The sequence below is a fragment of the Erpetoichthys calabaricus genome, chromosome 9 (genome assembly GCF_900747795.2).
Source record: "Erpetoichthys calabaricus chromosome 9, fErpCal1.3, whole genome shotgun sequence".
Taxonomy (NCBI): Eukaryota; Metazoa; Chordata; class Cladistia; order Polypteriformes; family Polypteridae; genus Erpetoichthys; species Erpetoichthys calabaricus.
This window is the reverse complement of record NC_041402.2, coordinates 32,269,469-32,295,754: the sequence shown is the minus strand read 5'-3', so window position 1 is coordinate 32,295,754 and position 26,286 is coordinate 32,269,469. Positions and strand designations below refer to the sequence as shown.

Here is a 26,286-nt window from a genome sequence, read left to right as displayed (position 1 = left end):
TGAAAAATCAAGAGGAAAATCTATAAACCTAAGAATCCAACAAATTGAAAACAAACTAAAAGACAGCTGAACAAACATGAGCGAATGCCAATGAAAGTCCCTGAATCTCTTGAAGACTTATATAGGCCTGGAGGTGTACCACAACAGCAGCATCAGGGTACATCACCCCCTTAGGCTCAATATCACAAGAAAAATGTACTGTACATAAAGTTAATAAACACATAATTAATATTATACAGTACTAACTGACTGACAGTACTAAAAGATAAACCAAACAATTCTCATACAAAAATAATAAAACATAAACAAAACGAAAGTACAAACATAATTTACAAAATATTATTTACAAGACAATGAAAAAGGTCACATATAAAGAAAAGATATTAAGCCAGGGATGAAACCTTGGCTATAACATAACATTACCTGTTAATGCATGTAATATCACACATGTGGAGGATGAAATACTTATTATTAGTTTTTGAAGTCCTTTGTGGTAATCAGAAAGTCCCACAGTGCTCTAGAGTGTTGGTTCAACACTAAAATCTTACTCTGGTACTATGAAGTAGGTAATGCTATCAATTGTGATAAGCAAATCTTAAGCAAATGATGCATCATACATGGATACACAACTTGTGACTGAAGGCCACACCACCTTGTAATTCTGACTAGAATCACACAGATCAGCCACATTCCATGAAATATACAGTATATTCTGTACAGGACAGCAGAATCTGCCCATTCACTTGACATAACAGTGCTGACGCCTGCTTCAATAGCAGCAAAACATTTGGTTGAAAGTTCTTCAATTGGGATATTTTTAACTTTATTGTTTGCTTTTATAAGAGTTATGACACAGTTTTTCTATCCAGTTGATTCAAAGATTTTCAAAATTGTAGCACTGTAGTAAGAAATAAAATGAAACTGCTTCTTGTAAAAGTATATTACGGGAAGCTGATAGTTTTTTTCCTGCATAAATTATTTGTTGTACTACTTAATTCCATAATATAGCATACTGGACAACCTTACTTTATTTTCTAATTTACTGCCAATAAATGACATTAATATAAAATTAAATTAACAATTACCTTGAAATATAATGTAATGATAATGTGATATAATGTAATTCTTGTTGAAAATTACACCTTGAATGCACCATACAAATCCATTCATAATTCTGAACACTTCATGTTACCTCTGTGTTATAGCAGTAAATCTCTATAATGTATTGAATCTTTCCTCTGACCTTAATATACTGTATAATACAAAATACATAATAATATATCTAGATAACCTGTTATCCTCACATGTTAAGCTATGCAGTGTTTTCCATGTTACACACTTAACCCCAAAAGAAAGCATAATGAAGCAAACATATGGAAACAGAACACAGTAGAATTTCTGAAAAACTGTGACAAGAACAGGACATTCAACCCAAAAAGCTTGTCACTCCTAATCACCTATATTATCCAAAATAACATCTAGTCAAGATTTGAAGGTCTCAGAATCAGTCTAGTTGCTCTTCTCTGGATTTTCTCTGTCGCTGCTGACTAAACACAATACTCCAGGGGCCTCATGCATAATGCCGTGCGCAGAATTCACACTAAAACATGACGTATGGACGAAAGCGGAATTGTGCATACACACAAAAAAATCCAGATGCATAAATCTGTGCATTTGCCAACTTCTACGTTCTTTCACTACATAAATCCTGGTCCGCGTGAAAAGTAACGCTCGTGCACATGCCTGCCGCCACTCCCCAACTCCTCCCAGAATTACGCCTCTTTGAATTTGCAAATCAGTATAAATAGCCCTTAAGCTCAGTGTTCTGTGAAAAGGCAATGGCAAAAGCATGGGGAAAATAGAAGAATTTCAGTGAATACCAAGTGGAGGCAAGGAAAAACTTACTATTTGTTGGTTTAAACAGTGGTATAAACAACAAAAAGAAATTGATCGAGTGGCATAGAGTGTCGGAAAAACTCGAAAGTTCAAGTTCACAAAGTTACACAGTGCCTAAAATAAAAAAAGATGTCAGATATCAAAGTTGCCGTGAAAAGGCGAGTTGTAGCCCACCGTCTGAGTGTCATATGAAAGCTTATTAGGGTACAGAGAAAAGAAAAAAAAATAGGGACAAAGTGGGAAAAAAGCTCGAAATGTTAACTTTAATCTCTAAATTTCCACTTTAATCACGTAGCTTATTTTGTCATTAAAGAAGAACATCATAAACTTCATCTTAAAATCGTTTAATTTATTAGTTTCTCAAATCCCATCGTAACTAAAGTAGCACGTTAAATGCTTTGTTTTGTATATGTTCTTCTATGTGCTGTATGTGTGTGAATCACTACATGCTTCTTAAACAGGCTTTCTCTTCCTTCAACAGGACACAAAATCCATTACATTCATGATATTACAGCTCTCTGAATAATTTAAATACTGAGATGTACAGTCATGGCCGAAATTATTGGCACCCCTGGAATTTTCCTTGAAAATGCACCATTTCTCCCAGAAAATTGTTGCAATCAGAAATGTTTTGGTATACACATGTTTATTTCCTTTATGTGCATTGGAACAACACAAAAAAAACAGAAAAAAAGCCAAATCTGACATCACTTCACACAAAACTCAAAAACCGGGCTGGACAAAATTATTGGCACCCTCTACTTAATACTTGGTTGCACGCCCTTTGGAAAAAATAACTGAAATCAAGCGATTCCTATTACCATCAACAAGCTTGTTACACCTCTCAACTGGAATTTTCGACCACTCTTCTTTTGCAAACTGCTCAAGGTTTCTCAGATTTGAAGGGAGCCTTGTCCCAACAGCAATTTTGAGATCTCTCCATAAGTGTTCAATCGAATTTAGATCCGGACTCATTGCTGGCCACTTCAGAACTCTCCAGCTCTTTGTTTTCAACCATTTCTGAGTGCTTTTAGAGGTATGTTTGGGGTCATTGTCCTGCTGGAACACCCATGACCTCTGACGCAGACCCAGCTTTCTGACACTGGGCCCTACATTGTGCCCCAATATCTTTTGGTAGTCTTCAGATTTCATGATGCCTTGCACACAGTCAAGGCATCCAGTGCCAGAGGCAGCAAAACATCCCCAAAACATCCTAGAACCTCCACCATGTTTGACTGTAGGTACTGTGTTCTTTTCTTCGTAGGCCTCATTCCGTTTTCTGTAAACAGTAGAATGATGAGCTTTACCAAAAAGCTCTACCTTGGTCTCATCTGTCCATAAGACATTTGCCCAGAAGGATTTTGGCTTCCTCAAGTACATTTTGGCAAACTCCAGTCTGGCTTTTTTATGTTTCTGTGTCAGCAGTGGGGTCCTCCTGGCTCTCCTTCCATAGCGTTTCATTTCGTTCAGATGTCGACAGATAGTTCAAGCTGACACTGTTGCACCCTGAGTCTGCAGAACAGCTTGAATATGTTTTGAAGTTGATTGGGGTTGTTTATCCACCATTCAGACTATCCTTCGTTGCAGTTTTTTATCAATTTTTCTCTTCCGTCCACGTCCAGGGAGATTAACTACAGTGCCAGCTATTTAGTGTTGTGAACTTCTTGATTATGTTGCGCACAGTGGACAAAGGAACATGAAGATCTCTGGAAATGGACTTGTAGCCTTGAGATTGTTGATATTTTTCCACAAGTTTTGTTCTCAAGTCCTCAGGCAATTCTCTGCTCTTCTTTCTGTTCACCATGCTTACTGTGGCACACTCAAACACACAACAGAAAGGTTGAGTCAACTCTTCTCCATTTTAACTGGCTTCAGGTGTGATTGCTATATTGCCAGCACCTGTTTCTTGCCACAGGTGAGTTCAAATGAGCGTCATATGCTTGAAATAAAATGGTGCATTTTCTGGGAAAATTCCAGGGGTGCCGATAATTTCGGCCATGACTGTATACTTGATATTTTCATGACGAAAGGAATTAAAGCATGTATTAAACATGGGAACATGGTGGTGCAGTGATAGTGACGAGCTGGTGCCTCGTCCAGAGATTGTTCCTGCCTCACGCAAGATGCTTGCTGCGCTGTGCACGACCTTCGATGAAATAATTTAATGCAGCAGTACTGTCTCTCTCAAAACATACTAATCTCCAATTCCAGTCCTTCTTTTTCTTTCTCCAAGTAACCAATTGCCACACAATCAGCTCTGTAATAGATGCCAAGCCATCTGTAAGCTTAGAATGCCGATTCTTGAAAACTTTTATGAAACATTGAAATATGTTTGTCATACATGTTTAATTATTCTATCCATCTATCCTTCCAGTGTCGCGCCATCCTCAGCAAGAATACAGCGCGAGGCAGGAAGAATCCCTGAACGGGGTGCCAGCTTGTTGCTAGCACTGCGACACTGTGTCCTCACATGTTTAATTATTAATAATATAGATTATTTAAATGTTAACATTTTATCTGTATAATGTAATAAACATATTTTGCTGCATTTCATCTTAAAAATTATATTGTCATCATATGTAAATATGTGCTAAAGTGGCTCAGGTTGTGCAATGTTAAACTGTATCGCAAGTTTACAGTGAGGTAATTGTACTTATAAGTAAAAACAGTTCTACAAGGAGCACTTGATGGACTGATTGATTGCATTTATAGTTGTTGGGATGAAACTGTTTCTGAGCCGCGAGGTCAGTACAGGAAAGGCTCTGAAGAGTTTGCCATCTGGGAGCAGTTGAATGGACAGCATGGCTGAAGCAGTGTGTGCTTGATGCTGTATACCGATAATTCTCTATCCGATCAGCTGCTGTAGAGCTGTGATTCCATACTCAGATACAGTGAAATAAATACTCCAAGTGGTGCAGTGAGAGTAATATGGAAAAAGATGATCCGCTGTGGCAACCCCTAATGGGAGCAGCTGAAAGAAGAAGAAGGTGCATTGAGAGTAACAACACTAAAGCAGCTACGGTATTTGGAATAGTTTGGCTATTCCGTGGACCATTATATTGTTACAGGTTAATTACAATCAGATGCCATAAACTAATAAACAATATACGGTTAATTTCAGTGTATATGATAAACCCACGTCAGGGACGTGGATCTAAAAAACAAAGGAAAACCACACTGGAACAAAAGTACTGCTTTGACGCTGGGTGCCGACAGTTTGCAAAACCGAACGGAGAACTTGCATATGCCAAAGATTTAGCTGGCGTGAAAATGTGTGTGGCTTTACGCCAAGTTTAGGTTTTACACATCGCGATTTGAGCGTGGAAACGGGAGTACGCAACATTTTTGTGCATACGCACCGTTTACACATGAGGCCCCAAGTGAGGCCTCACTAGTGTGTTTTATAACTTAAACATAGCCTTTCTTGACTTGTACTCCACACATTATGATATGCGTATAACCTAACATCCTATTATTTTTCGTGATTGCTTCTATACACTGACTGGATGAAGATAGTGATGAGTCCACTATGACTCCTAGGTCCTTCTCATAAGTTGTACTTTGAAGTTTCAGACCCTGTATGTTGTATATTCAAATTCCTGAGGGACACCACTTCTAACATCACCTAATTTTGAAAACGTTTCCTTCATCATTACCCTTTGTTTCCTGAGTTTGAACAAATTTAGTACCCACATTCATATGTTCTGATTTCCCGTCTTTTGGTTTGTTCACCAACCTTTCATGTGAGACCTTAATAAAAGCCTTCCGAAAATCAAAATAAATAAACCATTCTCACCTCTCAGACTGTATGCTTCTGTTGCTTCCTAATAGAATTCCAGCATATTAGTGAAATGGGACCTTCCTCATCTGAACCAATATTGAATACTTACTAATACTCTTGTTCTTGATATGTGTTGCTTAATCTTTTCCTTAATAATTTAGTTTACATGTGATGCATGTTAAGCTTACCGACCTATAATTGCTACCGATCTGCCAGACCGATCACCTCTTTTATACAATGAGATAATATTTACTAGTCTAAAGACTTTAGGAATGTTCCCTAGTGTGCAGAGATTTTTATAAAACATGTGCCAAGGGTTTATAAAATTCATATAATTACATACATCATACGAATATATGTGCAGAACCAAAAAAAAAACATGGCACCTGACAGATTCTTATGTGCTTCAAAAGTGTATAAAATACAGAAGGGAAAAAAAAAATAATTTGGTGCTCTTTATGAACAAAGTGGCACACAACCTCAATTTGGTGATACTAGAATGTGACAGTTTATGATGGAATAGTTACAGTATATGTTAATTGAATTTATTATCACATTAGTCAGTTTGCCATACTCTGAATAAGCAAACAAAGCTTTAAAGAAGTGCTTTATAAGTATGTTAAAAAATTGGTAAAGCTAAAATATTAGCTAATTCAGCTGTCTACAGTATAAGAGGGAACTTGAATGTTCACAAAGATACAAATAGTAGCCACATTGAAACCTAATAAAATTTGGAATACAATGTTGATTCTATATTTTATATATTGTGGTGCCAGGATGGGGGTGGTACTCACCCTGGACGCCCAGGAAGACAGGAAGAGGGCTTATTCCTCCTCCAGACCTCGAGGGGGCAACTGCCCTGGGGACCACGGGTACAGAGCTGGGAAGCTCAACCCTGTAGGGGCCCGTGGTCACCGCCAGAGGCACCCCAATACCTGGAGGACCCTGGACCGCAGCATTTCCACCACACCAAGAAGTGCTGGGGGGAAGAGGAACAGGGACACCCGGAGTGCTTCCGGGGAGACAGCTGGCACTTCCACCACACTGGGACGTGTCGGTGGGAGATTGCCGGGAACACACCTGGAGCACATCCGGGTGCTTATTTAAAGGGGCCGCCTCCCTTCAGAGATGGATTTGAGTCGGGTGGAAGAGAGGACAAGGTTGCTGAAGGAGGGAAGGAGGCGGTCTGAAGAAACAGAGAGAAAGAAGGCATTGTGATAAGGCCTGGACTGTGGGGTATTGGGGCTTGTGAGTACTGATGGGATTGTATAATGGAGACCCAAAATAAACGTGTGTGGGGTGATTTAAACGTGTCTGCCTGTCTGTGTCCGGGTCATATTCCATAATATATAATATATAAATATAAACATATATACAGTATCATTTATATATCAAATATTTTTATACATTTTTAAAAATGGTAATTGTTTTCTTGTAAATGTAAACTGAAAAAATAGCTGTACGCTCAAGTTTATATATCAAGATATAAAAGATATTCTCATTGGAATATCTGATGAATCTTTGGGATCTCTGGCAGTGAATAGCTCCTTTCAAAAGTTCAAAATGACAGCAGTTTAATGACAAATTCAGCTGAAACCTTATGCATTAAATCCTATATAGAACCATTTTCTGCTGCTTTTGGAATAACTTCAACATTCAAATTTAAAGTGCATGTTGCATATGCATTATAATAAATGTCATACATTTTTCTTTCATAATATTTGTTTGGTGAACAAATTATGTCAATCTTTTAAAAATATTGCAATATTTAAAAACGTAGGCCATGAATGTGATTTTTTGTTTGATGTGCTAGACACGTCTCCTATAAACATAACGTTTTAAATATAATAAGCAATGGACAAAAGGATATTTTCACAGAAATAAAGACAATAGTCCACTTACGGGTTATCCAGAAGAAGCACAATGGGGTTGAGCTCCTTTCTGGGTCTGTAGTAGGCCCTCAGGGGCACAATGAAGTTGTACAGACCATTTCCAGCAGTCTCTGCTGAAACAATTATGAGTTTATTCTTAAAACCATAAGCCTTGGCATCTTCAAAACTGTTATGCTTGCAACCCTGAATAAAAAATAGACAAAACAATGAAAATAAAAAATGTGATTCAATTTTCAGAAAGAACACAATTAAAAGCATGAACAACATTAAAACACAATATTTTAAAGCACAATGAACTAATATAAGGTTAAAAATTAGATCTAGTATAAGCAGAAGGATGAAAGCAGTAATAAAATAGGCCATGAGGTGCTTGGACTAAGCTTGACATTAAGAACAAAGAAACAAGTCCTGAGAAACCAGAGAAATCAACAAAAAGTAGAAACTACTAAACAGATTTGACTGAAGCCCAAAAATTATCTTTATTATTGTTAAAAAAGTAACAAATTCTTTCATTCTTTGATTTTCCAAACCTGTCTATTCTAATACATGTTTGGAAAGGGACTGGAAGACCATGCTAGCAGCATAATATGAAAGGCAATCTGAGATAAGATGTAAGTCAGTAACAACGCACAAAATCACCAAGGAAATTTATTGACTCCACACAAACTAGCAGCCTGACCTTGGGCAGAAATCAGGGCCCTTGCAAGAAATTAATCAAGAAACAGGTAACGCAGAAGAGAGCTGAACAAAAAAGTGCCACTTTTTCTGCCACTGTGTGCTCATCATGTAATTTAATGGAGATCAGTCAAGGAATGTCTATCACAATGAGAATAAATAAACAGATCATTTAGGTAACAAGAGAATCCTAAATAAGGAAAGTGGTATTTTATATTTTATAGTAGCAACTTTTTCATCTTTCCCAGTTTAAAGCCACTGGACTTCCAACAAAAATATTATTTCAGAATTCATTATTTATTTCAATTGATTCTTAAAGATCTATTTTGAATATATGAAATGATTGACCTTTGCAGAAACAAACTGAACTGAAGAGACACCATTTAAGGACATGAGGGGTAGTGGTTTGCCTTATTGAACATGAAGTCCAGAACAGGGCAGTATTCTGGAGGATACAGAGTACCATTCCTGTCTAATTTAATATTCTGCAAAGCAGATTTCAATTTTATTAGCAAAGGAAATTTATTTATGTAGAAAAATATTTCTTTAAGCACTTTTTTGTCACGCTTTAAATCGGCTTATTTTAAAACCTACATATATATATTTGATATCATTCTTTTCAGAATTTATCGAACTTTAATGTGATGTTATTAGATTTTCAGATTCTTATTCCGTTTTTAAATTATAAACTAAAAAATATCAAGAACTCACGTCTTACGACTTTGTGCCAAAAGATTTAACCACGCCCGGGGCCGAAAATAAAACACAAGCAGTAGGACTGCTGCTTGGTTTTGTTTTGCTGATGTACTCGCCTCCGTTGTCTATCAGTGGCTAAGCGAGTTTCTCTGTCCTCAGAGGTTTCGTTTTGCCAATGTGCACGTGTCGCTTGTGTATTAGCGGTTAAGTGAGTTTCTCTCTTTTCTCGGAGGTTTCACTTTGGCCACAGAGTCACTTTCTTTGAGCTTCATGCTATAGCCTTGCACTTCCAGGCTGGACAGGCAGATACACACACTTCCACGCGCAGACATTCGCCATTCGCACAGACGTCCCCTGCTCGCTTTGCTCTCCCATCCCCGGGTTTGGTTAAGCGGATATACAATTTAAAGATAGTTATTTTCATTTCATTCATTTGCATTCATTTTTTTTATTTCTTGATATTTGCCAGTAATAAAGCTGTAGTGAATAAATTATAACCCCCCAACCCCTAACCCCCGGGGCGCGCTACGCGCCAGCCACTTTGCATCTCTGCCTCTCGTGTTGTGAAGAGGGGGGCTGAATGCACGCTAAGGAGGGCGATTGCCCCTCCAAAACCCCCTCTTAAACGGTGATACAATGGGAAACAAATACATTTTTTTTACCTCCTCTATGCTTGATCTTGAGCTGGCTTGCTGCTGTTTGTGCCGTGCTGTGTGATCTGCATGTTGAGCTATGCTTCAATCGTTTAAAATTCTGTACAGCAGCTGTCCTTTTGTTTCACTTTCTTGTCTCGCGGGACGTTAAAAGTGTCTCTGAGAAAATCACGTCTCGACCCAAGATTTTTTTATTATAATATATATATATGAAGGGTGAAGGATGCCGCCCAGGAACTTTACCCTGCCAGGACGTCTATAGCGTAAAAGGACAGGGGAAGACAGTTTGCACAGAGCTTTGTCTCCCCCAGGACGCTAGATGGCAGCCCCCGACTGGTTGCGGCAGTTCCATGGATTCCCAGAGGGCATCATGGGAACTGGAGTTTTTTTTAACTCAGCCCTATTGGGCTCCATGGGCCTAACCCAGAAATGCTCTCTGGCCATGATTATGGGACATCAGAAATACTCCCAGATTTTCTATAAAAGAAGCTGCCTGCCTCATCTCAGGAAGCCAGAGTTGGTACAAAGCTTGCTGGGAGGAGTGAAGGAGGCAGTGATAGAGAAAAAGAGAGAAGACAATTACAGAGCATTGCTGTGTAGCTTGCTATTTACTTGTACTTGTGGCTGAAGAGTGGGAAACGTTTACTAGGAAGCATTTCACATCAAATAAAATCTCTTTTAATGCACTTGTATCCGAATCTGTGCTGTGCTGGGTGTTTGTGAAGCTGGAGCGCCCTGGTGACTACAATATATACATAATATATAAAATGTTTTTTCAATTCATGAAAGAGCTTAGTCCACTGCAACTGCACAATCATGTTTTAACAGGTATGAGTGCAACTCAGCTGGGTCATTGGCTTTTACACTACATCCGTGACAAAATACAATGAGTTGTTCCTTACCATTTTTCAGTGTACCAGTTATTTGACTACTTTAGGTCATAAATTACTTTACACAAGCTATGTCAGCTATATTTAGCCCTTTTGTCAACAGTCTCTGTTTTTAATCTCAGGGCCACAGTTGGCAGAATATGATTTTAGTAGTAGCATGTTCTTCACTTACACATGACAGTGACATCAAAGTCACGGTAGCTTTACTGTTCTTAAAACTAACACTAGAATTATGCCCATTACCATGCCATATTCAAAGCCATGTAAAGTTTTAGTCTGTACATATACCTGTACAGCAGTCAGTTGTTACCTGTCTACCTGGTTTAGACACTGCTGTCTGCACGTGACACTGTGATTGCCTCACCAGTCAGTTGCATGTGAAAGGCAAGTGGATCTACTTGAGTGGCCCTCAAGTGTGGTCAGCATCATCATATACATGAAATGACTCCTGGCTGTTTATTACATTTTTGGGAAGTGGCCATGTTTGAGTATTATAAAAATGTTTCAAATTGTTCATGTTACCATAATTGCAATCATGGACAAGAAATATTATACACAACAGATTCTTGCACAGACACAGTGAAGGGCAGCAATGCACTGTTGAATCTGTTAGAAATATCCTTTAGTTGAGGATAAATATACTGAAAAGCAATTGGTGGTTGCCAAACTGAGCAGTTAGTACAGTCACACAGCTGAATGTAAATAGTGAAAGAGCAGGCTCTCTTATGTTCTTAGGTACTGTATTTTCTTTGGCTAACCAGCTGATATTTAGGGCTTTGTGTTTTTTTCTACCTTCATCCTTTCTCTATATTACTTACTACTTTGCTTTAGTCATCTGTCTAATGTGGCTCTTAATGACTTAGTCATTTACCTGCCATGAAATACACACATCAGACAAACTGCGGATGCTCAAGTATAATTGGACTTACCTTGTCTAGCCTGAGACAGCAGAAGGGTGCTTTCTGTGGAAGAAGGTGGCACAAGGTGGGTGAGCTACCAATGTAAGGAGAGTTAGGAGGGTATCCTTTAACATACCTGAAAAAGTAAAAGAATAAGTGAACAACTTTCTCAACTAAATCTGTTTTCTTTTTTCTCTGCTCTTTATGGCCTGGTACTATTAATATTAAGAACATTCAACAACTGGGCCACTTAAATATTACAGCACCCCAATTGGGCCTACTTCCAAATATGTCACTGTTTACGGAGAAACATAACACAAGGTAGTTATTCTCAGCCTAAATACAGTAAATTAAATTAGAGACTAATGCAGAGCTTGTAGTAACACCCCATGACAACACAGTACCCAAGACTTAACTGTATAGAGATAAAGTACATAAAATGAAACCTACCCAGGTACTGCCCAGAGGAAGTATATAGTTGTACTTACTCTGCAGTTTGTGTTGTTCAACAGCTCTGATAGGCACATTCAGAGCATCTATTACCTAAAAAGAGTTATTCTATCAGTGGTCCAGCCACAAGAAAGTACTATCTTCCTCAAAAACCAAAACATGATCAAACAAGGTGTGTGTGTATGGGAGGTATTTTCTGCAAAGATGAAAATCTCTTTTGCAATTTCATTTTCAAAGTATGTGCGCAAGAAAGCTGCAAAAATGAAAATGAAATAATCCCAATTTGCACTTTCATTTTCAGCCTGAACTGCAATGAAGCTGCAAAAATGAAAAGTAAAATGCAAATAAGCACTGGCGCCATCTGCTGATCATTGAAATTTCATTTTACACTTTGCATTTTCAAGTTCTCAATATGCAAATGACAAGGTTCAATTGGCTGGGTATGCCAGTTTTCAACATTTTTTTTTTTTTGTCCTTCGTAGCTAAAGAGCCACACCGATCGATATCGATAGAATACTTTTCACTTCAACTGTGTTTAATTCATGTGATTTTGCTCTTTTCACCCTTGCACTGTGAACTTCACAGCAAAACTATCTCGCAAAATGCAAAGACCACGTATAATCATAGTTCCGAAGAAACTGATGTGCTATTTAATTACAATATTTAACATGACAGAAATTAGCCTTTATTACATCCTAATTTACATTTATTTACACTGAAGTGGAAACAGGACGCTTTGCATTTTTGTAGTATTATATTGTACTGTTGGCACCGAGCACTGTGATGGCTCTTTGGCCAAGGTACTGGAGTAACCCGGAGTGCCGTTTGCAGCAGCAATATAGGGATGGTGACAGCTGAGACTGGCACCTGGGCAGCTCCACCACCGCTTCTCCATCTGCTAAGGTCCATTTTTCTGGGTGCACGGACACCAGTGGAACTTCGGGGTAATGGAAATGGGGAAAAATGTGGCAGATCGAGTTGCCACTGACCCAAGTTAGCTGTGATAAACAGGGCCAATGGTAAAAATGCACATGCAAAGGACAAGGCAGATTGTAGAGGCATTGTGAAGCGGCGGTGAAGGGAGAGCCTCAAAGCTGAGCTCTAGACCTGGAACACAGTCTGCAGCGGCAGTTTAGTAAACGAGAAAGAAGAAACTGTTACATCTGCATCTCCACTCTAGGAGGTCCGCCTACTTGCCTACAGCTGACCAGAGTTGAACACATCATCTGCACCGAACAACAGCACAGCATTGAATATCCCAGTTGTGCCACCTGCCAGTGCAGCATGCAACATCCCTGCTGCACCATCCGACAATACAGCACTCCCAAACCCTGCTGATGAGCCCTCAACACCGGCTGAATGACCGAAGCTGGAGAGAAGACCCCTCAGCTGTTTCAACGAGTTTGTGCACTGTTGCAAGGAGCTGGAAGTGCTCATTGGGGACAGTGACTTTGAAGGGAGGGCTATGCAACGGCGCAGGACAAGTTACATCAAAATGGGATGAGTCACTCAAAGATTGAGCTGGCATTGTATCATCAATAGCAACAGCTCCTCTAAACTCTGCACAGTCACACGGGCTTTTCAACATAGTGCAGCAAAAGGCAAGCCGTCCCTTTAATGATAGCAAGCCTCCAAAAAGAGCCATGTAAAGAGAAGGGAATCCAGCCATTGCATTATTCAGTGCTGATGCTACACTAAAATACTACAAAAATATAATAAATATAAATTATGACATAATAAAGGCTAATTTCTGTCATGTTAAATATTGTAATTAAATTGCACATTAATTACTTCAGAACTACAATTATGCATGGTCTTCGGATTTTGTGAGACGGTTTTGCTGTGAAGCTTGTAGTATGGGGGTGAAATGATCAAAATCACATGAATTAAAACACAGTCAAAGTGAGAAATATTCTATTGATCAAAGTGGCTCTACAGTTATGAAAGACTGAAAGAATTGTGGGAAATCGAGGTACAAAGCTTCGCTCATTGACCTGTGCTATTTGCATGTTGAGAACTTGAAAATGAAAATGCAAAGTGGAAATGTGTTTTACTTCTCATTTTTGCAGCTTCATTGTGGTTCAGGCCGAAAATGAAATTGCAAATGGGGGTATTGAATTTCCGTTTACATTTTTGCAGCATTCTTACAGGTAGACTTTGAAAATTAAATTGCAAAACAGAGATTTCATTTTCATTTTATAATTTTAATTTTTGCAGAAAATACCTCTCATAGTGTGTGTTCTTCACCTCTACTTACTGTAAGTTTAACCTCTGTGCTAAGAATTGCAAATTAGAAACGAGTTTAATATGAAACTTTGCTCCAAGCCTTGGTGTTGTCCTTTCCATTCTGAAATCTATATTATTATGTGTTAGGTAGGTGCCACAGAATGAATTTTGCTTCCCCTAAAAAGCTACACCACCATCCAGGTAACTCATTTTGTGTAAAGTACAAATAGCCAAGTTGTCAAGAAAGTACTTTAGAAATGGTGAGGATGAATATTTTAGTCCAAACACTATCTTCTTCCCTGGAATATGTTTCAAAAACCATAACATCAACAAACAGGGAAACCAACACAGCCTGAACAATGGCAGTAATGTTAATAGTTTAAGTGGGCCAACATATACAAACAAATTTTAACTGTTGTTCTTGAGATAAACCTATTCACAACATAAAAAACAGAAATACATCAGGTAAAAAGCAACAATAAATGGTTCTGATTATACATTGATCGTAAATGGTGTGATTATAGAATGAAAGTATCTTAGGTATCTGGAAAGACTTATCTAAGGAATGTTAGAAGGAAATAAAGAAAGATAACAAGAAGGAATCAATGGGGAAAGATTGGATTTGGGTCAGTTAGCTAGGAAAGACTTTTATAGGGGTTAAACAAGTTGAGGATATAGGGAAAAATCAACACGGCATTACCCAAAAAAAGTACAATTATCATTACCAAGAAAATAAAGAATATCATCATCATATAAGGAGACTTTCTGAAAAATATCTGTAACCTATATTGGGAGTTATATGGTCTGAGCTGCACAGCACAACCACAAGATTTTTGTAACAAGAGAATCAAGAGAAGTGAAGATAAATGACCACACTATCTAGCTCTTTAAAATACATATAACATGAGGGAGATTTTAGCATTAGTTAGAAATATAGAGTCTTAAATGTGTTAAAAAAGACAGAACCAAAGTCCATATAAGGCATTAACTTTCAGTAATTGAACCAATTCATCCTGTCAAGTACCTTCTATGTGTTTAGGGAAAACAAAACTTGGGTAGCTAAAACGCACTAGAATGTGAAAGATTTGCAACAAATAATGTACCATGTCTGTATCAAGATAGGACTTCATAAAACCACTTTGGTCTGAGTGACCCAGTTCAGAATTCACTGTATATATCTGACAAACAAGCAAGCCCCCTATCAAAAGATTGTGAAGTGTATCTATCTATCTATCTATCTATCTATCTATCTATCTATCTATCTATCTATCTATCTATCTATCTATCTATCTATCTATCTATCTAATTACAGCAGTGTGATACTTAACAAAATGAAATTGCCACTAGATGGCAGTGTGGTGCTGGCACAAGACGGATTAGCACACTACTGAAAACAATTTATAATAAAAATATATATACATAATAAATAAAAATAAATAAAATATATATATACTGAAAAAAAATCATTCTAAACTTCTTTCTCCAATGAAGACCAGCAATCTTATGACAGTCCTGCAAAATGGAACTTAACTCTTTCCAGGGATTGACAATGTTTTTTGCTGCAGATGAGAGTACTATCAGCATGCTAAAATACAGGGTGTTCCTCTAACAAGTACAAGAATGAAAGGGATCAGGAAACTTGGGAGAAACAGGCAGCAGCCCTTATGTGGTCCATATTTTTAAATTGACAAACAAAAGTGATTATGTGAGTTGTCAGCTACTAGAGGACTGTGCAGTTCTTAAAATTAAAAAGAAATAAGCCTGAAAGGGTGAATAAAGATTAAAAACTTAAGACTAAAAAATTCACTCTAAAAGTAAAATAGAAAAGAATTAGACCTGTATGAATACTAGAAACTACAGCAAGGGATAAAAAAGTCAATTTTACAGTAAACTACAGCTAAAAAAACAACTGTAAAAGAATTTACGAAGCCTCAGAGATATTTAAGGAGAAATCAGTGAGAACAAGTAGCAAATAGTGAATGAAGTACATACATACTTTTCCAGAGTTTAAGATTAAATTATAATGATAAAATAGAAGAACACTTGCATGGAATATGCTACGTGATAGCCAGCAAGGATTCCTGAGAAGTTCCTGAAAACCCAGGCTATTTGATATTTTTGAACAGACAACTGGTAAAGTAGACAAAATCAAAACATACAACAGAATTTACTTGGTCTTTTAAAATTTCTTTGATACAGGTCCATTGTGAAGATTAATTTTAAAACTAGATAAAAAGATTATTTATAAAATTACTAGGAGGCTTTTCCCCCTGCTTGCTTCGCTTGCCAACCCCTTCCCCAAACCAGCGCTATGCACAATTGTGAAACCAGGGGCTAAATGCACCCCAAGGAGACATGGTCGCTCCTCCGAAACCACTCTTAAATGGTAATACAATGGGAAATAAATTGTTTTTATTTTTACCTCCTCTTTGATCGATCAGCTGGATCAGGTTGTACAATATTACAATTGTAATGCAAGTTTACAGTGAGGTAATTGTAGTAATAAGTACAAACAGTTCTACCAAGAGCACTTGATGGACTGATTGAGTGCATTTATAGCTCTTGGGATGAAACTGTTTCTGTACCGCGAGGTCCATACAGGAAAGGCTCTGTAGAGTTTGCCAAATGGGAAAAGTTCAAATAGACTGTGCCCATGGCTGAGGCAGCGTGTGCTAGAAGCTGTATCCCGATAATTCTCCCCGCTCTTGACACAATCTGCTGTAGAGCTTTCCAATCAGTTGCTGTATAGCTGTGATTTCACACTCAGATACTGTGGGTTAAAATGTGCGTGGCTTTACGCCAAGTTTAGTTTTTATACATGAAAAACTACAGTGCAATAATTAGGAAATTTTTAAAAAGCATATTAAATCATGACATTTCATGTTTGTTCCAGTATTCTAGTACATACCATAACATACGTTTTTCAGATTTTGAAACAGAAAATTTCTTGGTATAATGAATCTATATATTTTCAAATTCCCTGTCTTCACACTCTATAGAGTTCCTGTAATGCTCGAAAAATCTCTCACAGATGTGCAGAAGCCAAGTTTTTGACATTGCCATTAAGGGTGCAGTAGTGGCCTTTTTACCTCTTCATTAGACCTTTTTCTTACTCTGCTCTAAAATATTTCTTTCACCTGAATAGTCTTGCCTAACTCACTTTCTCTTACTCGTTGAAGATGGAGAAAAAAAAACACCCACCATGGCAAAACAGTAGTTAAATTATTAGGTGTGGCAACTCAAGGACTAAACAGAAACCAGTGATACTGCTGGTATACACGCACAAGTCCTTCACTATGACTTCTTCTGCATGCAGCCAGAGCACACACAGAACACATGCAGTCTAATAAGTCTCTAACTGTTATCATTAGTGCCTTCCATGAGCAACACTTTCAGGATGAACTATAATGAGTAAGTAGAAGACTCATCACTCAGGTCATTTTTAATTTTTTGAACTCTAAAATGCCCTTTATATACACCCTTATGTCAGCCATCCCACAACAAATTGCTTTTAATATTTAAAAATGCAGTTGCATGAATACTTTGTAGAGAATGTGACTGAACCTGCAGGATCTAAATTAATTGAGACACAGGCAGCAGGTTGTTACTATCACTAGTAGTGACAAATTGTCTGCTCCCTCCACAGCTGAGAATTATTCAACCTAGAAGAACAGTAGTAACAAAAATCACTTGCCATAAGGAAGCCTTTTCTCTGACTGGATAGAAACGCCTTCTTCAACCTTCTATACTCTTCTGTATCTTCCATAATTGGGGCTTCAAACTTCTTTACAATTTTAATGTTTATTTAATAACTTTTATATATGTTAACATTACAAAACATTATCAGAAATCTAGCAAGATAGAGTCTAGTTTTATAAGGACGTCTCATGCCTGGACACACTGGTGAGGAAGGCAGGCTCTATTGTAGGCATGGAGCTGGACAGTTTGACATCCGTGGCAGAGCGACGGGCGCTCAGCAGGCTCCTGTCAATCACGGAGAACCAACTGAACAGTATCATCTCCAGACAGAGGAGCAGCTTCAGCGAGAGACTGCTGTCACTGTCCTGCTCCACTGACAGACTGAGGAGATCGTTCCTTCCCTACATTATGTGACTCTTCAATTCCACCCGGGGGGGTAAACGTTAACATTTTACAAAGTTACTGTCTGCTATACCTGCATTGTTATCACTCTTAAATTTAATATTGTTTTTATCAGTATGCTGCTACTGGAGTATGTGAATTTCCCCTTTGGGATTAATAAAGTATGTATGTATGTATGTATGTATGTATGTATGTATGTATGTATGTATCTATCTATCTATCTATCTATCTATCTATCTATCTATCTATCTATCTATCTATCTATCTATCTATCTATCTATCTAAATACTACATACTATTCTGAATAAACATGACAGAAGAACTACAGAACCGAAGGACTTTAAAGTTTCTGGTACAATTGTGAAAAGGGCTATCCACAGCCAAAAACCCTAATGCAGTATTTGCTAGCTCATGACACAGCTGTGTTTTTTTAGTGATTACCTTCACTCACAAATATTAAATAGAAAGTCATTTAACAAAAACCAAACTGCTCTTAATTGGATCTTCAGTTCCACTTATAAAACTAGACACTAGCTTGCTAGACTTCTGATAATGTTCTGTAATGTTAAATGTCTACTGTCAGAAGGTATGCTTATTGGTACACTGAACCACATCCCAGCAGCAGTAAGCACTTTGACACTTTGTAGAACTGCCATATATGGGGTCTTGTTTTTGCCTAGTATGCCCTGTTTAATGTTAAGCATATGTTATTAACAATATTGTTATTGGACTTCTGTGCTCGTCACGGATTGTCCATAACGAACACCATGTTCAAGCATAGGGGTGTTCATATGTGCACTTGGCACCAGGACACCCTAGGCCTCAGTTCGATGATCGACTTTGTGGTCGTGTCGTCGGACTTGCGGCCACATGTCTTGGACACTCGGGTGAAGAGAGGGGCGGAGCTGTCAACTGATCACCACCTGGTGGTGAGTTGGCTTCGATGGTGGGGGAGGATGCCGGTCAGGCGTGGTAGGCCCAAACGTGTTGTGAGGGTCTGCTGGGAACGTCTGGCAGAGCCCCCTGTCAGAAGTAGCTTCAACTCCCACCTCCGGCAGAACTTCGACCACATCCCGAGGGAGGTGGGGGACATTGAGTCCGAATGGGCCATGTTCCGTGCCTCTATTGTTGAGGCAGCTGACCGGAGCTGTGGCCGTAAGGTGGTCGGTGCCTGTCGTGGCGGCAATCCCCCGAACCCGCTGGTGGACACCGGCGGTGAAGGATGCCGTCAAGCTGAAGAAGGAGTCCTACAGGACCCTTTTGTCCTGTGGGACCCCGGAGGCAGCTGATAGGTACCGGCAGGCCAAGCGGAATGCGGCTTTGATGGTTGCTGAGGCAAAAACTCGGGCGTGGGAGGAGTTTGGGGAGGCCATGGAGAATGACTTTCGGACGGCTTCGAGGAGATTCTGGTCCACCATCCGGCGTCTCAGGAAGGGGAAGCAGTGCAGTGTCAACACTGTATATGGTGGGGATGGTGCGCTGCTGACCTCGACTCGGGACATTGTGGGTCGGTGGGGGGAATACTTCGAAGACCTCCTCAATCCCATTAACATGCCTTCCAATGAGGAAGCAGAGCCTGGGGACTCAGAGGTGGGCTCCCCCATCTCTGGGACTGAGGTCACCGAGGTGGTCAAAAAACTCCTTGGTGGCAGGGCCCCGGGAGTGGATGAGATACGCCCGGAGTTCCTCAAGGCTCTGGATGTTGTAGGACTGTCTTGGTTGACACGCCTCTGCAACATCGCATGGACATCAGGGACAGTGCCTCTGGATTGGCAGACCGGGGTGGTGGTCCCCCTCTTTAAGAAGGGGGATCGGAGGGTGTGTTCCAACTACAGAGGGATCACACTCCTCAGCCTCCCTGGAAAAGTCTATTCAGGGGTCCTGGAGAGGAGGGTCCGTCGGATAGTCGAGCCTCGGATTCAGGAGGAACAGTGTGGTTTTCGTCCTGGTCGCGGAACAGTGAACCAGCTCTATACCCTTAGCAGGGTCCTGGAGGGTGCATGGGAGTTTGCCCAACCAGTCTACATGTGTTTTGTGGACTTAGAAAAGGCATTCGACCGTGTCCCTCGGGGAATCCTGTGGGGGGTACTCCGAGAGTATGGGGTACCGGCCCCCCTGATAAGGGCTGTTCAGTCCCTGTACGATCGGTGCCAGAGCTTGGTCCGCATTGCCGGCAGTAAGTCGAACCCGTTTCCAGTGAGAGTTGGACTCCGCCAGGGCTGCCCTTTGTCACCGATTCTGTTCATAACTTTTATGGACAGAATTTCTAGGCGCAGCCAGGGTGTTGAGGGGGTCTGGTTTGGTGGGCTCAGGATTGGGTCACTGCTTTTTGCAGATGATGTTGTCCTGTTTGCTTCATCAGGCCGTGATCTTCAGCTCTCTCTGGATCGGTTCGCAGCCGAGTGTGAAGCGGCTGGGATGAGAATCAGCACCTCCAAATCCGAGACCATGGTCCTCAGCCGGAAAAGGGTGGAGTGCCCTCTCAGGGTTGGTAGCGAGATCCTGCCCCAAGTGGAGGAGTTCAAGTATCTCGGGGTCTTGTTCACGAGAGAGGGAAGAATGGAGCGTGAGATCGACAGGCGGATCGGTGCGGCATCCGCAGTAATGCGGGCATTGCATCGGTCTGTCGTGGTGAAAAAGGAGCTGAGCCGCAAGGCGAAGCTCTCAATTTACCAGTCGATCTATGTTCCTACCCTCACCTATGGTCATGAGCTATGGGTAGTGACCGAAAGAACGAGATCGCGAATACAAGCGGCTGAAATGAGTTTCCTCCGCAGGGTGTCTGGGCTTTCCCTTAAAGATAGGGTGAGAAGCTCAGTCATCCGGGAGGGGCTCAGAGTAGAGCCGCTGCTCCTCCGCATCGAGAGGAGTCAGATGAGGTGGCTCGGGCATCTGATCAGGATGCCTCCTGGACGCCTCCCTGGTGAGGTGTTCCGGGCACGTCCAACCGGGAGGAGGCCCCGGGGAAGACCCAGGACACGCTGGAGGGACTATGTCTCTCGACTGGCCTGGGAACGCCTTGGGATTCTCCCGGAAGAGCTAGAAGAAGTGGCCGGGGAGAGGGAAGTCTGGGCATCTCTGCTCAAGCTGCTGCCCCCGCGACCCGACCTCGGATAAGCGGGAGACAATGGATGGATGGATGGATATTAACAATACTGATGTCACAATGCCCTGGGTTGTCTGTGACTTTAAATAAGGTTTGCATGGATGCGGAGGGGCTTATGAAAATTGTGTTTCAAAGGCACTGTAAATCTAAAAACCAAGATAGAAGATACAGCGGGAATTTTAATATTTAACTGTTCTATTCACGCAATTATCTACAGCAGCATGAAAATCTTTTTTGAAACTGCATAGCACAGCCAAGAATAATTTACACTGCCATCAGGTACAGTATAGGGACAGTGGTGGGCTTTATTCAAATTCCTGTCTTTGATGTTATTCATGCAAGAGGTGTACCTCAGAAAACTGTACTGAATACATATTCTGGATACTGGGGGTAGACTATATGGCTTAATCCTTTTTTTCCAGGAAGCAGTTAAAAAAGGGAGGCTATCCATCTTTTTATCAGATAAATTGTTTAATCCACTTTGGAAGTCACAAACATTGATTACTTTAAGGACATCTGGGACAGTATTATATTGTCAGGAGGTGTGATTCAGAGGAGTACATCCATCCATCCATCCATATTCCAACCCGCTGAATCCGAACACAGGGTCACGGGGGTCTGCTGGAGCCAATCCCAGCCAACACAGGGCACAAGGCAGGAACCAATCCCGGGCAGGGTGCCAACCCACCGCAGGACACACACAAACACACCCACACACACACAAGCACACACTAGGGCCAATTTAGAATCGCCAATCCACCTAACCTGCATGTCTTTGGACAGTGGGAGGAAACCGGAGCCCCCGGAGGAAACCCACGCAGACACGGAGAGAACATGCAAACTCCACGCAGGGAGGACCCGGGAATCGAACCCAGGTCCCCAGATCTCCCAACTGCGAAGCAGCAGCGCTACCCACTGCGCCACCGTGCCGCCCGAGGAGTACATTGTAAATGTTTATTATTATTTTTCATTGCTATATCATGCTCATTTAAAACATATGCTGCTCAAAATTAAACAATATCACACAAGATATTCCAAAATTAAGATACACAAACAGTCTCAATGACGTTCTATCTTGTATTCTGCTAGAGAGGTCTGAAATTCTAGCAGTCAGCAATATATAATCATAAGTATTAAACCACAATCTAAATCTTGGTATACTTTAATGTCTTTATTGTATGTTGTTCAGAATAAACGATGGTCCTTACTGTGTCCAAACAATATGTTCTATAACAGGTTTATAATACAGGTACTAAACTGAGGTTGTACTCTCTGCAAATAGGCGCAGAAGCAGTGACGGGTCCTTTGTTCCCTTTAACATTTCCACATATTAGCTAAGTGGTAGTTATTTGTGTAGGGGGAGGAAAAAAATGTAATCTATTACCATAAATGAAAAGGCAGAATGTAAATGTGCATTGTGGCTTCAGTACAAAGGCATATTACTTGGGGTGGCTGGTGCTTGGAATGATTCACTTGCAGGTGGGTGTTAAACTGCCACTTGGCAAAAGCTCAGTAGTGTGGCCAAGATGCTTTTGAAAGAAACAAAAAAAAACCAAGGACTGAATCCATCTAAAAAGGATACAGCACACTTTAAAATTAAAGTCTCATTTTAATAATTTCTGAAGGTATATCATTTTCTTGAAAATAATTATGTATGTTTGCTGGTGTGTTATTGGGTTGGAGGCAGCCTCCTTCAGCATGGAAGAAAACTGTGGTGTATAAAATAATGCTTTTCAATCATTTTTTTATATTGAAATTAATTCCTACTTTATTTTTCTCCATGATACTTATTTATGTACTAATCTGAAAAGAAAAATAACTTGCCAGTGTAGTTAGATTAGAGATAACAGAAAATCAATTTTGGCTTTATCTCCTATACTGACCGATCTTGCATTTTGCTTTTAGCAAACCTGTCAGGTGAATCTTTCTATTACTGATAAACATTATTATCAATAAATTACAATCTTAAAAGAATAAAAAATATTTCCTGTTATAGTTTATATCTTATGTATTATCCTTTCTTTGCAAACAAAAAATAAGAATGGATAAAAAATAATAAATGCCACAAATAAAACAATAAAAATAATATAAAATATTTAAATGACTTGAATATATTAAAAAAGGACAGCACAGTGTTGTTGGTATCATACTTTGAGAGCTGATTTATCCATTTCCGAAAGATATGTGAGCTTTGTTAACTTAGTGTACAAGATAGGGTGTAGGATTTAGTAAGTGTAAATTTACATATAGGCAATGTAGTTTTGGAGAAAGCAGACAAGTTATAATACTTATGTGACATGCTGAGTGTTGATATGCCAACTTGCATAAACCTGGAAAATGGCCATTAAACTGGTGATGATGATGATAAGATGTGAGCTACTATCAGTGTTACAATCACCATGTCTGCTTAAGCGTTAAGCAGAAACATGAAGAAAGGCTACTTTTAGAAACAAATGCAATTACTATGAAAGTAATTTTGAGCCAAAACTGTTATTGAAAAGGTAAGGTTGGTGGACTAAAGCCAGTGGCACAATATATTATTTATAGGCTGGGTATCAAAGCCAGTGACTGCATTTGCTGAATCTTGCTGTGTTGAGGATGTCAGATTCCACACAACTAGGAATCGCATGAGATAGCAAATTAGAAGATTCTGAGATGACTTTCCATCCCAGTTTCAAATTTTTAAAATATAACAGGCTTGCTGGATGCCAGATTAACGGGCTGCCTGATGGTGCCAATATCTGTATGAATGCTTTGCAGGTATAGCAAGTTCACTTCCAGTTCCTGCTCTTTTTTCATTTTTTCCATTCTGTTGTCAGTCAGTCAGTCAGTCATTTTCCATGACTAACACAGGGTCACGGGGGTCCGCTGGAGCACCCACCTTCCTTAACCCTCAGAGGTTGCATTTTATACATTGTACTTCCAGGTGAGCACATATTGGTTATTAACTCTTGCACACACTCAAGCCCATCACTATGACTTAAAAGAAAGTCAAACCCATATGATTTAGTTGGGGTATGTCACAGACCAGTCCGACTGACATTCTGTGGATGTCAAACGATACATCATAATGTGGGCTTCAAAGATTAAGTAACTGAAAACTGCAAATGAAAATTGTCTGAACAATTGTGTTGTGTGATAGGGCGTTAATAAGTGCTAACTTCATATTTAGTGACTGAGTTAAAATCATTGTCAAAGAAACAAGCACAAAGCACAGAAGGCACTAAAATGTCTGGCTATTGGCTTCAATCTCATGTTTAAACAGTGTTCAGGTCTAGACACTGATGGTGGCAGACACATTCCCTTATACTGTATATGGGTGTGTCCCAAATCTAACAATGCCAAGGAAACTAAAAATGGAAGGAAAAGTAAGGTTTTAATAAAAATAAAGGCAATAATGAAGGTTGCAAGACTTTGGAAGCAAAAACACAATAAATCAATATAAAAAGACCTTTCACACCTCCCTCTGTCTACACCTTCTACCTTTCTCCCTTCTTGCACCTCTCTCCTTCCACTTGCCAAGTGAATTCACATCCACATTCAATCAGATGCTAGTTCACTGAATCAATGACTACTGGCTTCTTTTATATCGGTTCTCTGGACTACTTCTGAGGTCCCTCTCGGCCAACCCCTACTATATTTGCATCCACTGAATCATTCAAGGGACACTTTTTCAAACATCTCCATCTGGCATCCTCTGCACAATAAAAAACAGGGATCCCTGAGTTCGTTAAAAGAAACTGTTTTACTAAAAAAATAATGAAATACCGTAACACTTTTTGCATGTCTGTCACTTCATGAATAAAACTGAATAAAAGATTATTTTTCTAACACCATTGAAATTAAGTGTTCACAGTAATTAGTGCTTTTTCCCCAAGGTTCAAGTATACTGGGTTTGAATCAAACTCTTGGTCACTGGATGTTCTTTAAGTGCCTTCCTGTGGTACTTAGGTATTTCTGGGTACTCCAGTTTTTGTCACACATGCCAGATATGTGCGTGTTAGGGTAAATGGCAATTCTAAATTAGTCACGTTAGACCCTGGGTCGTTATCACCGCTTAACATAGGCTTTTGCTCATCCTGAACCCGACCTGGACTATGTAGATCTAAAAATATAATAATTACAAGAAGTACCATACATTATATGTAAGTGCATAAAGTAATGTACAGAAATACTCTGAAGTTTTTTTTTTTTTGTGAAGCGATAAAACTTTAACATAGTGGGAGAAAAGATGGAAGCAGTGCAAAAAAATAATCATTTAAAAAATGAAACACTGTTGCAAAAATTATGTAGAGATGTGGATTAAAAAAAAACTTAATATTTTCAAATACCTCTTTGATGAAATAGCTGCAAAGGCAGACATCCTGAAAAAAATTACACTATAGTAGGAGTCAGATTGCTGAAAGCAGTATGGTACTAATGGACATGAAATACAGGCTTTAAACCAGGAAGCCTGTAATAAAATCACTGAATTAATGAGCACCGAGACCATTAATAAATGGTGCACAGTATAGACGTCACGATAAACAGCATGTGGAAGCCTAACATATTATTTGTGACAAAATAATCAATTACAATAGCACACTGCTGAACTAAATATCATTTCATTCAAACAACTCAGCATGCTAACAAATAGCAGTAGAATATTTCATCCCATCACAAGAGTATGCATTGAATAAGGAAACACTTCCCTTGATTGTGAGGGGAGGCATTGATGCAGGTAAATAATGGAAAGTGGTGATTTTTTTTTTTATTAAGTATGGTTGAATTCACATTTGATTACAGAACCTAAATATCTATCTGTTGTTAATAATCCCAAGAAGGATGCAAGATAAGTCAATTTAATGTCAATGAAAAAAGTGGGTTTCTGTTCAAATAAAGAAAAAAGTTCAATCAAAGGATATGTTCTGTTGCTTTTTGTGCCTAATTTTCCTTTAACTGTTTTTAAAGCTTTTGATAGCCAGACCAATTACAAAGGTGAACTGCTAATTATCGTCGCCACTGACCTGAGGTGCCTTTAT

The 26,286-nt window shown here is 39.5% G+C and overlaps 1 protein-coding gene across 4 annotated transcripts in view; it reads right to left on the bottom strand.

The window, feature by feature from the left end:
* kcnt1a (potassium sodium-activated channel subfamily T member 1a) overlaps positions 1 to 26,286 on the bottom strand; it is a 225,710-nt gene that overhangs the window by 60,001 nt on the left and 139,423 nt on the right. For all 4 annotated transcript variants that reach the window (XM_051931758.1, XM_051931760.1, XM_051931759.1 and 1 more), the window contains exons 20-21: positions 11,413 to 11,518; positions 7,580 to 7,752 (exon numbers count right to left, since the gene is read on the bottom strand). In XM_051931758.1, coding sequence (XP_051787718.1) covers positions 7,580 to 7,752; positions 11,413 to 11,518 — 279 coding nt within the window. The remainder of the gene's footprint in view (positions 1 to 7,579; positions 7,753 to 11,412; positions 11,519 to 26,286) is intronic.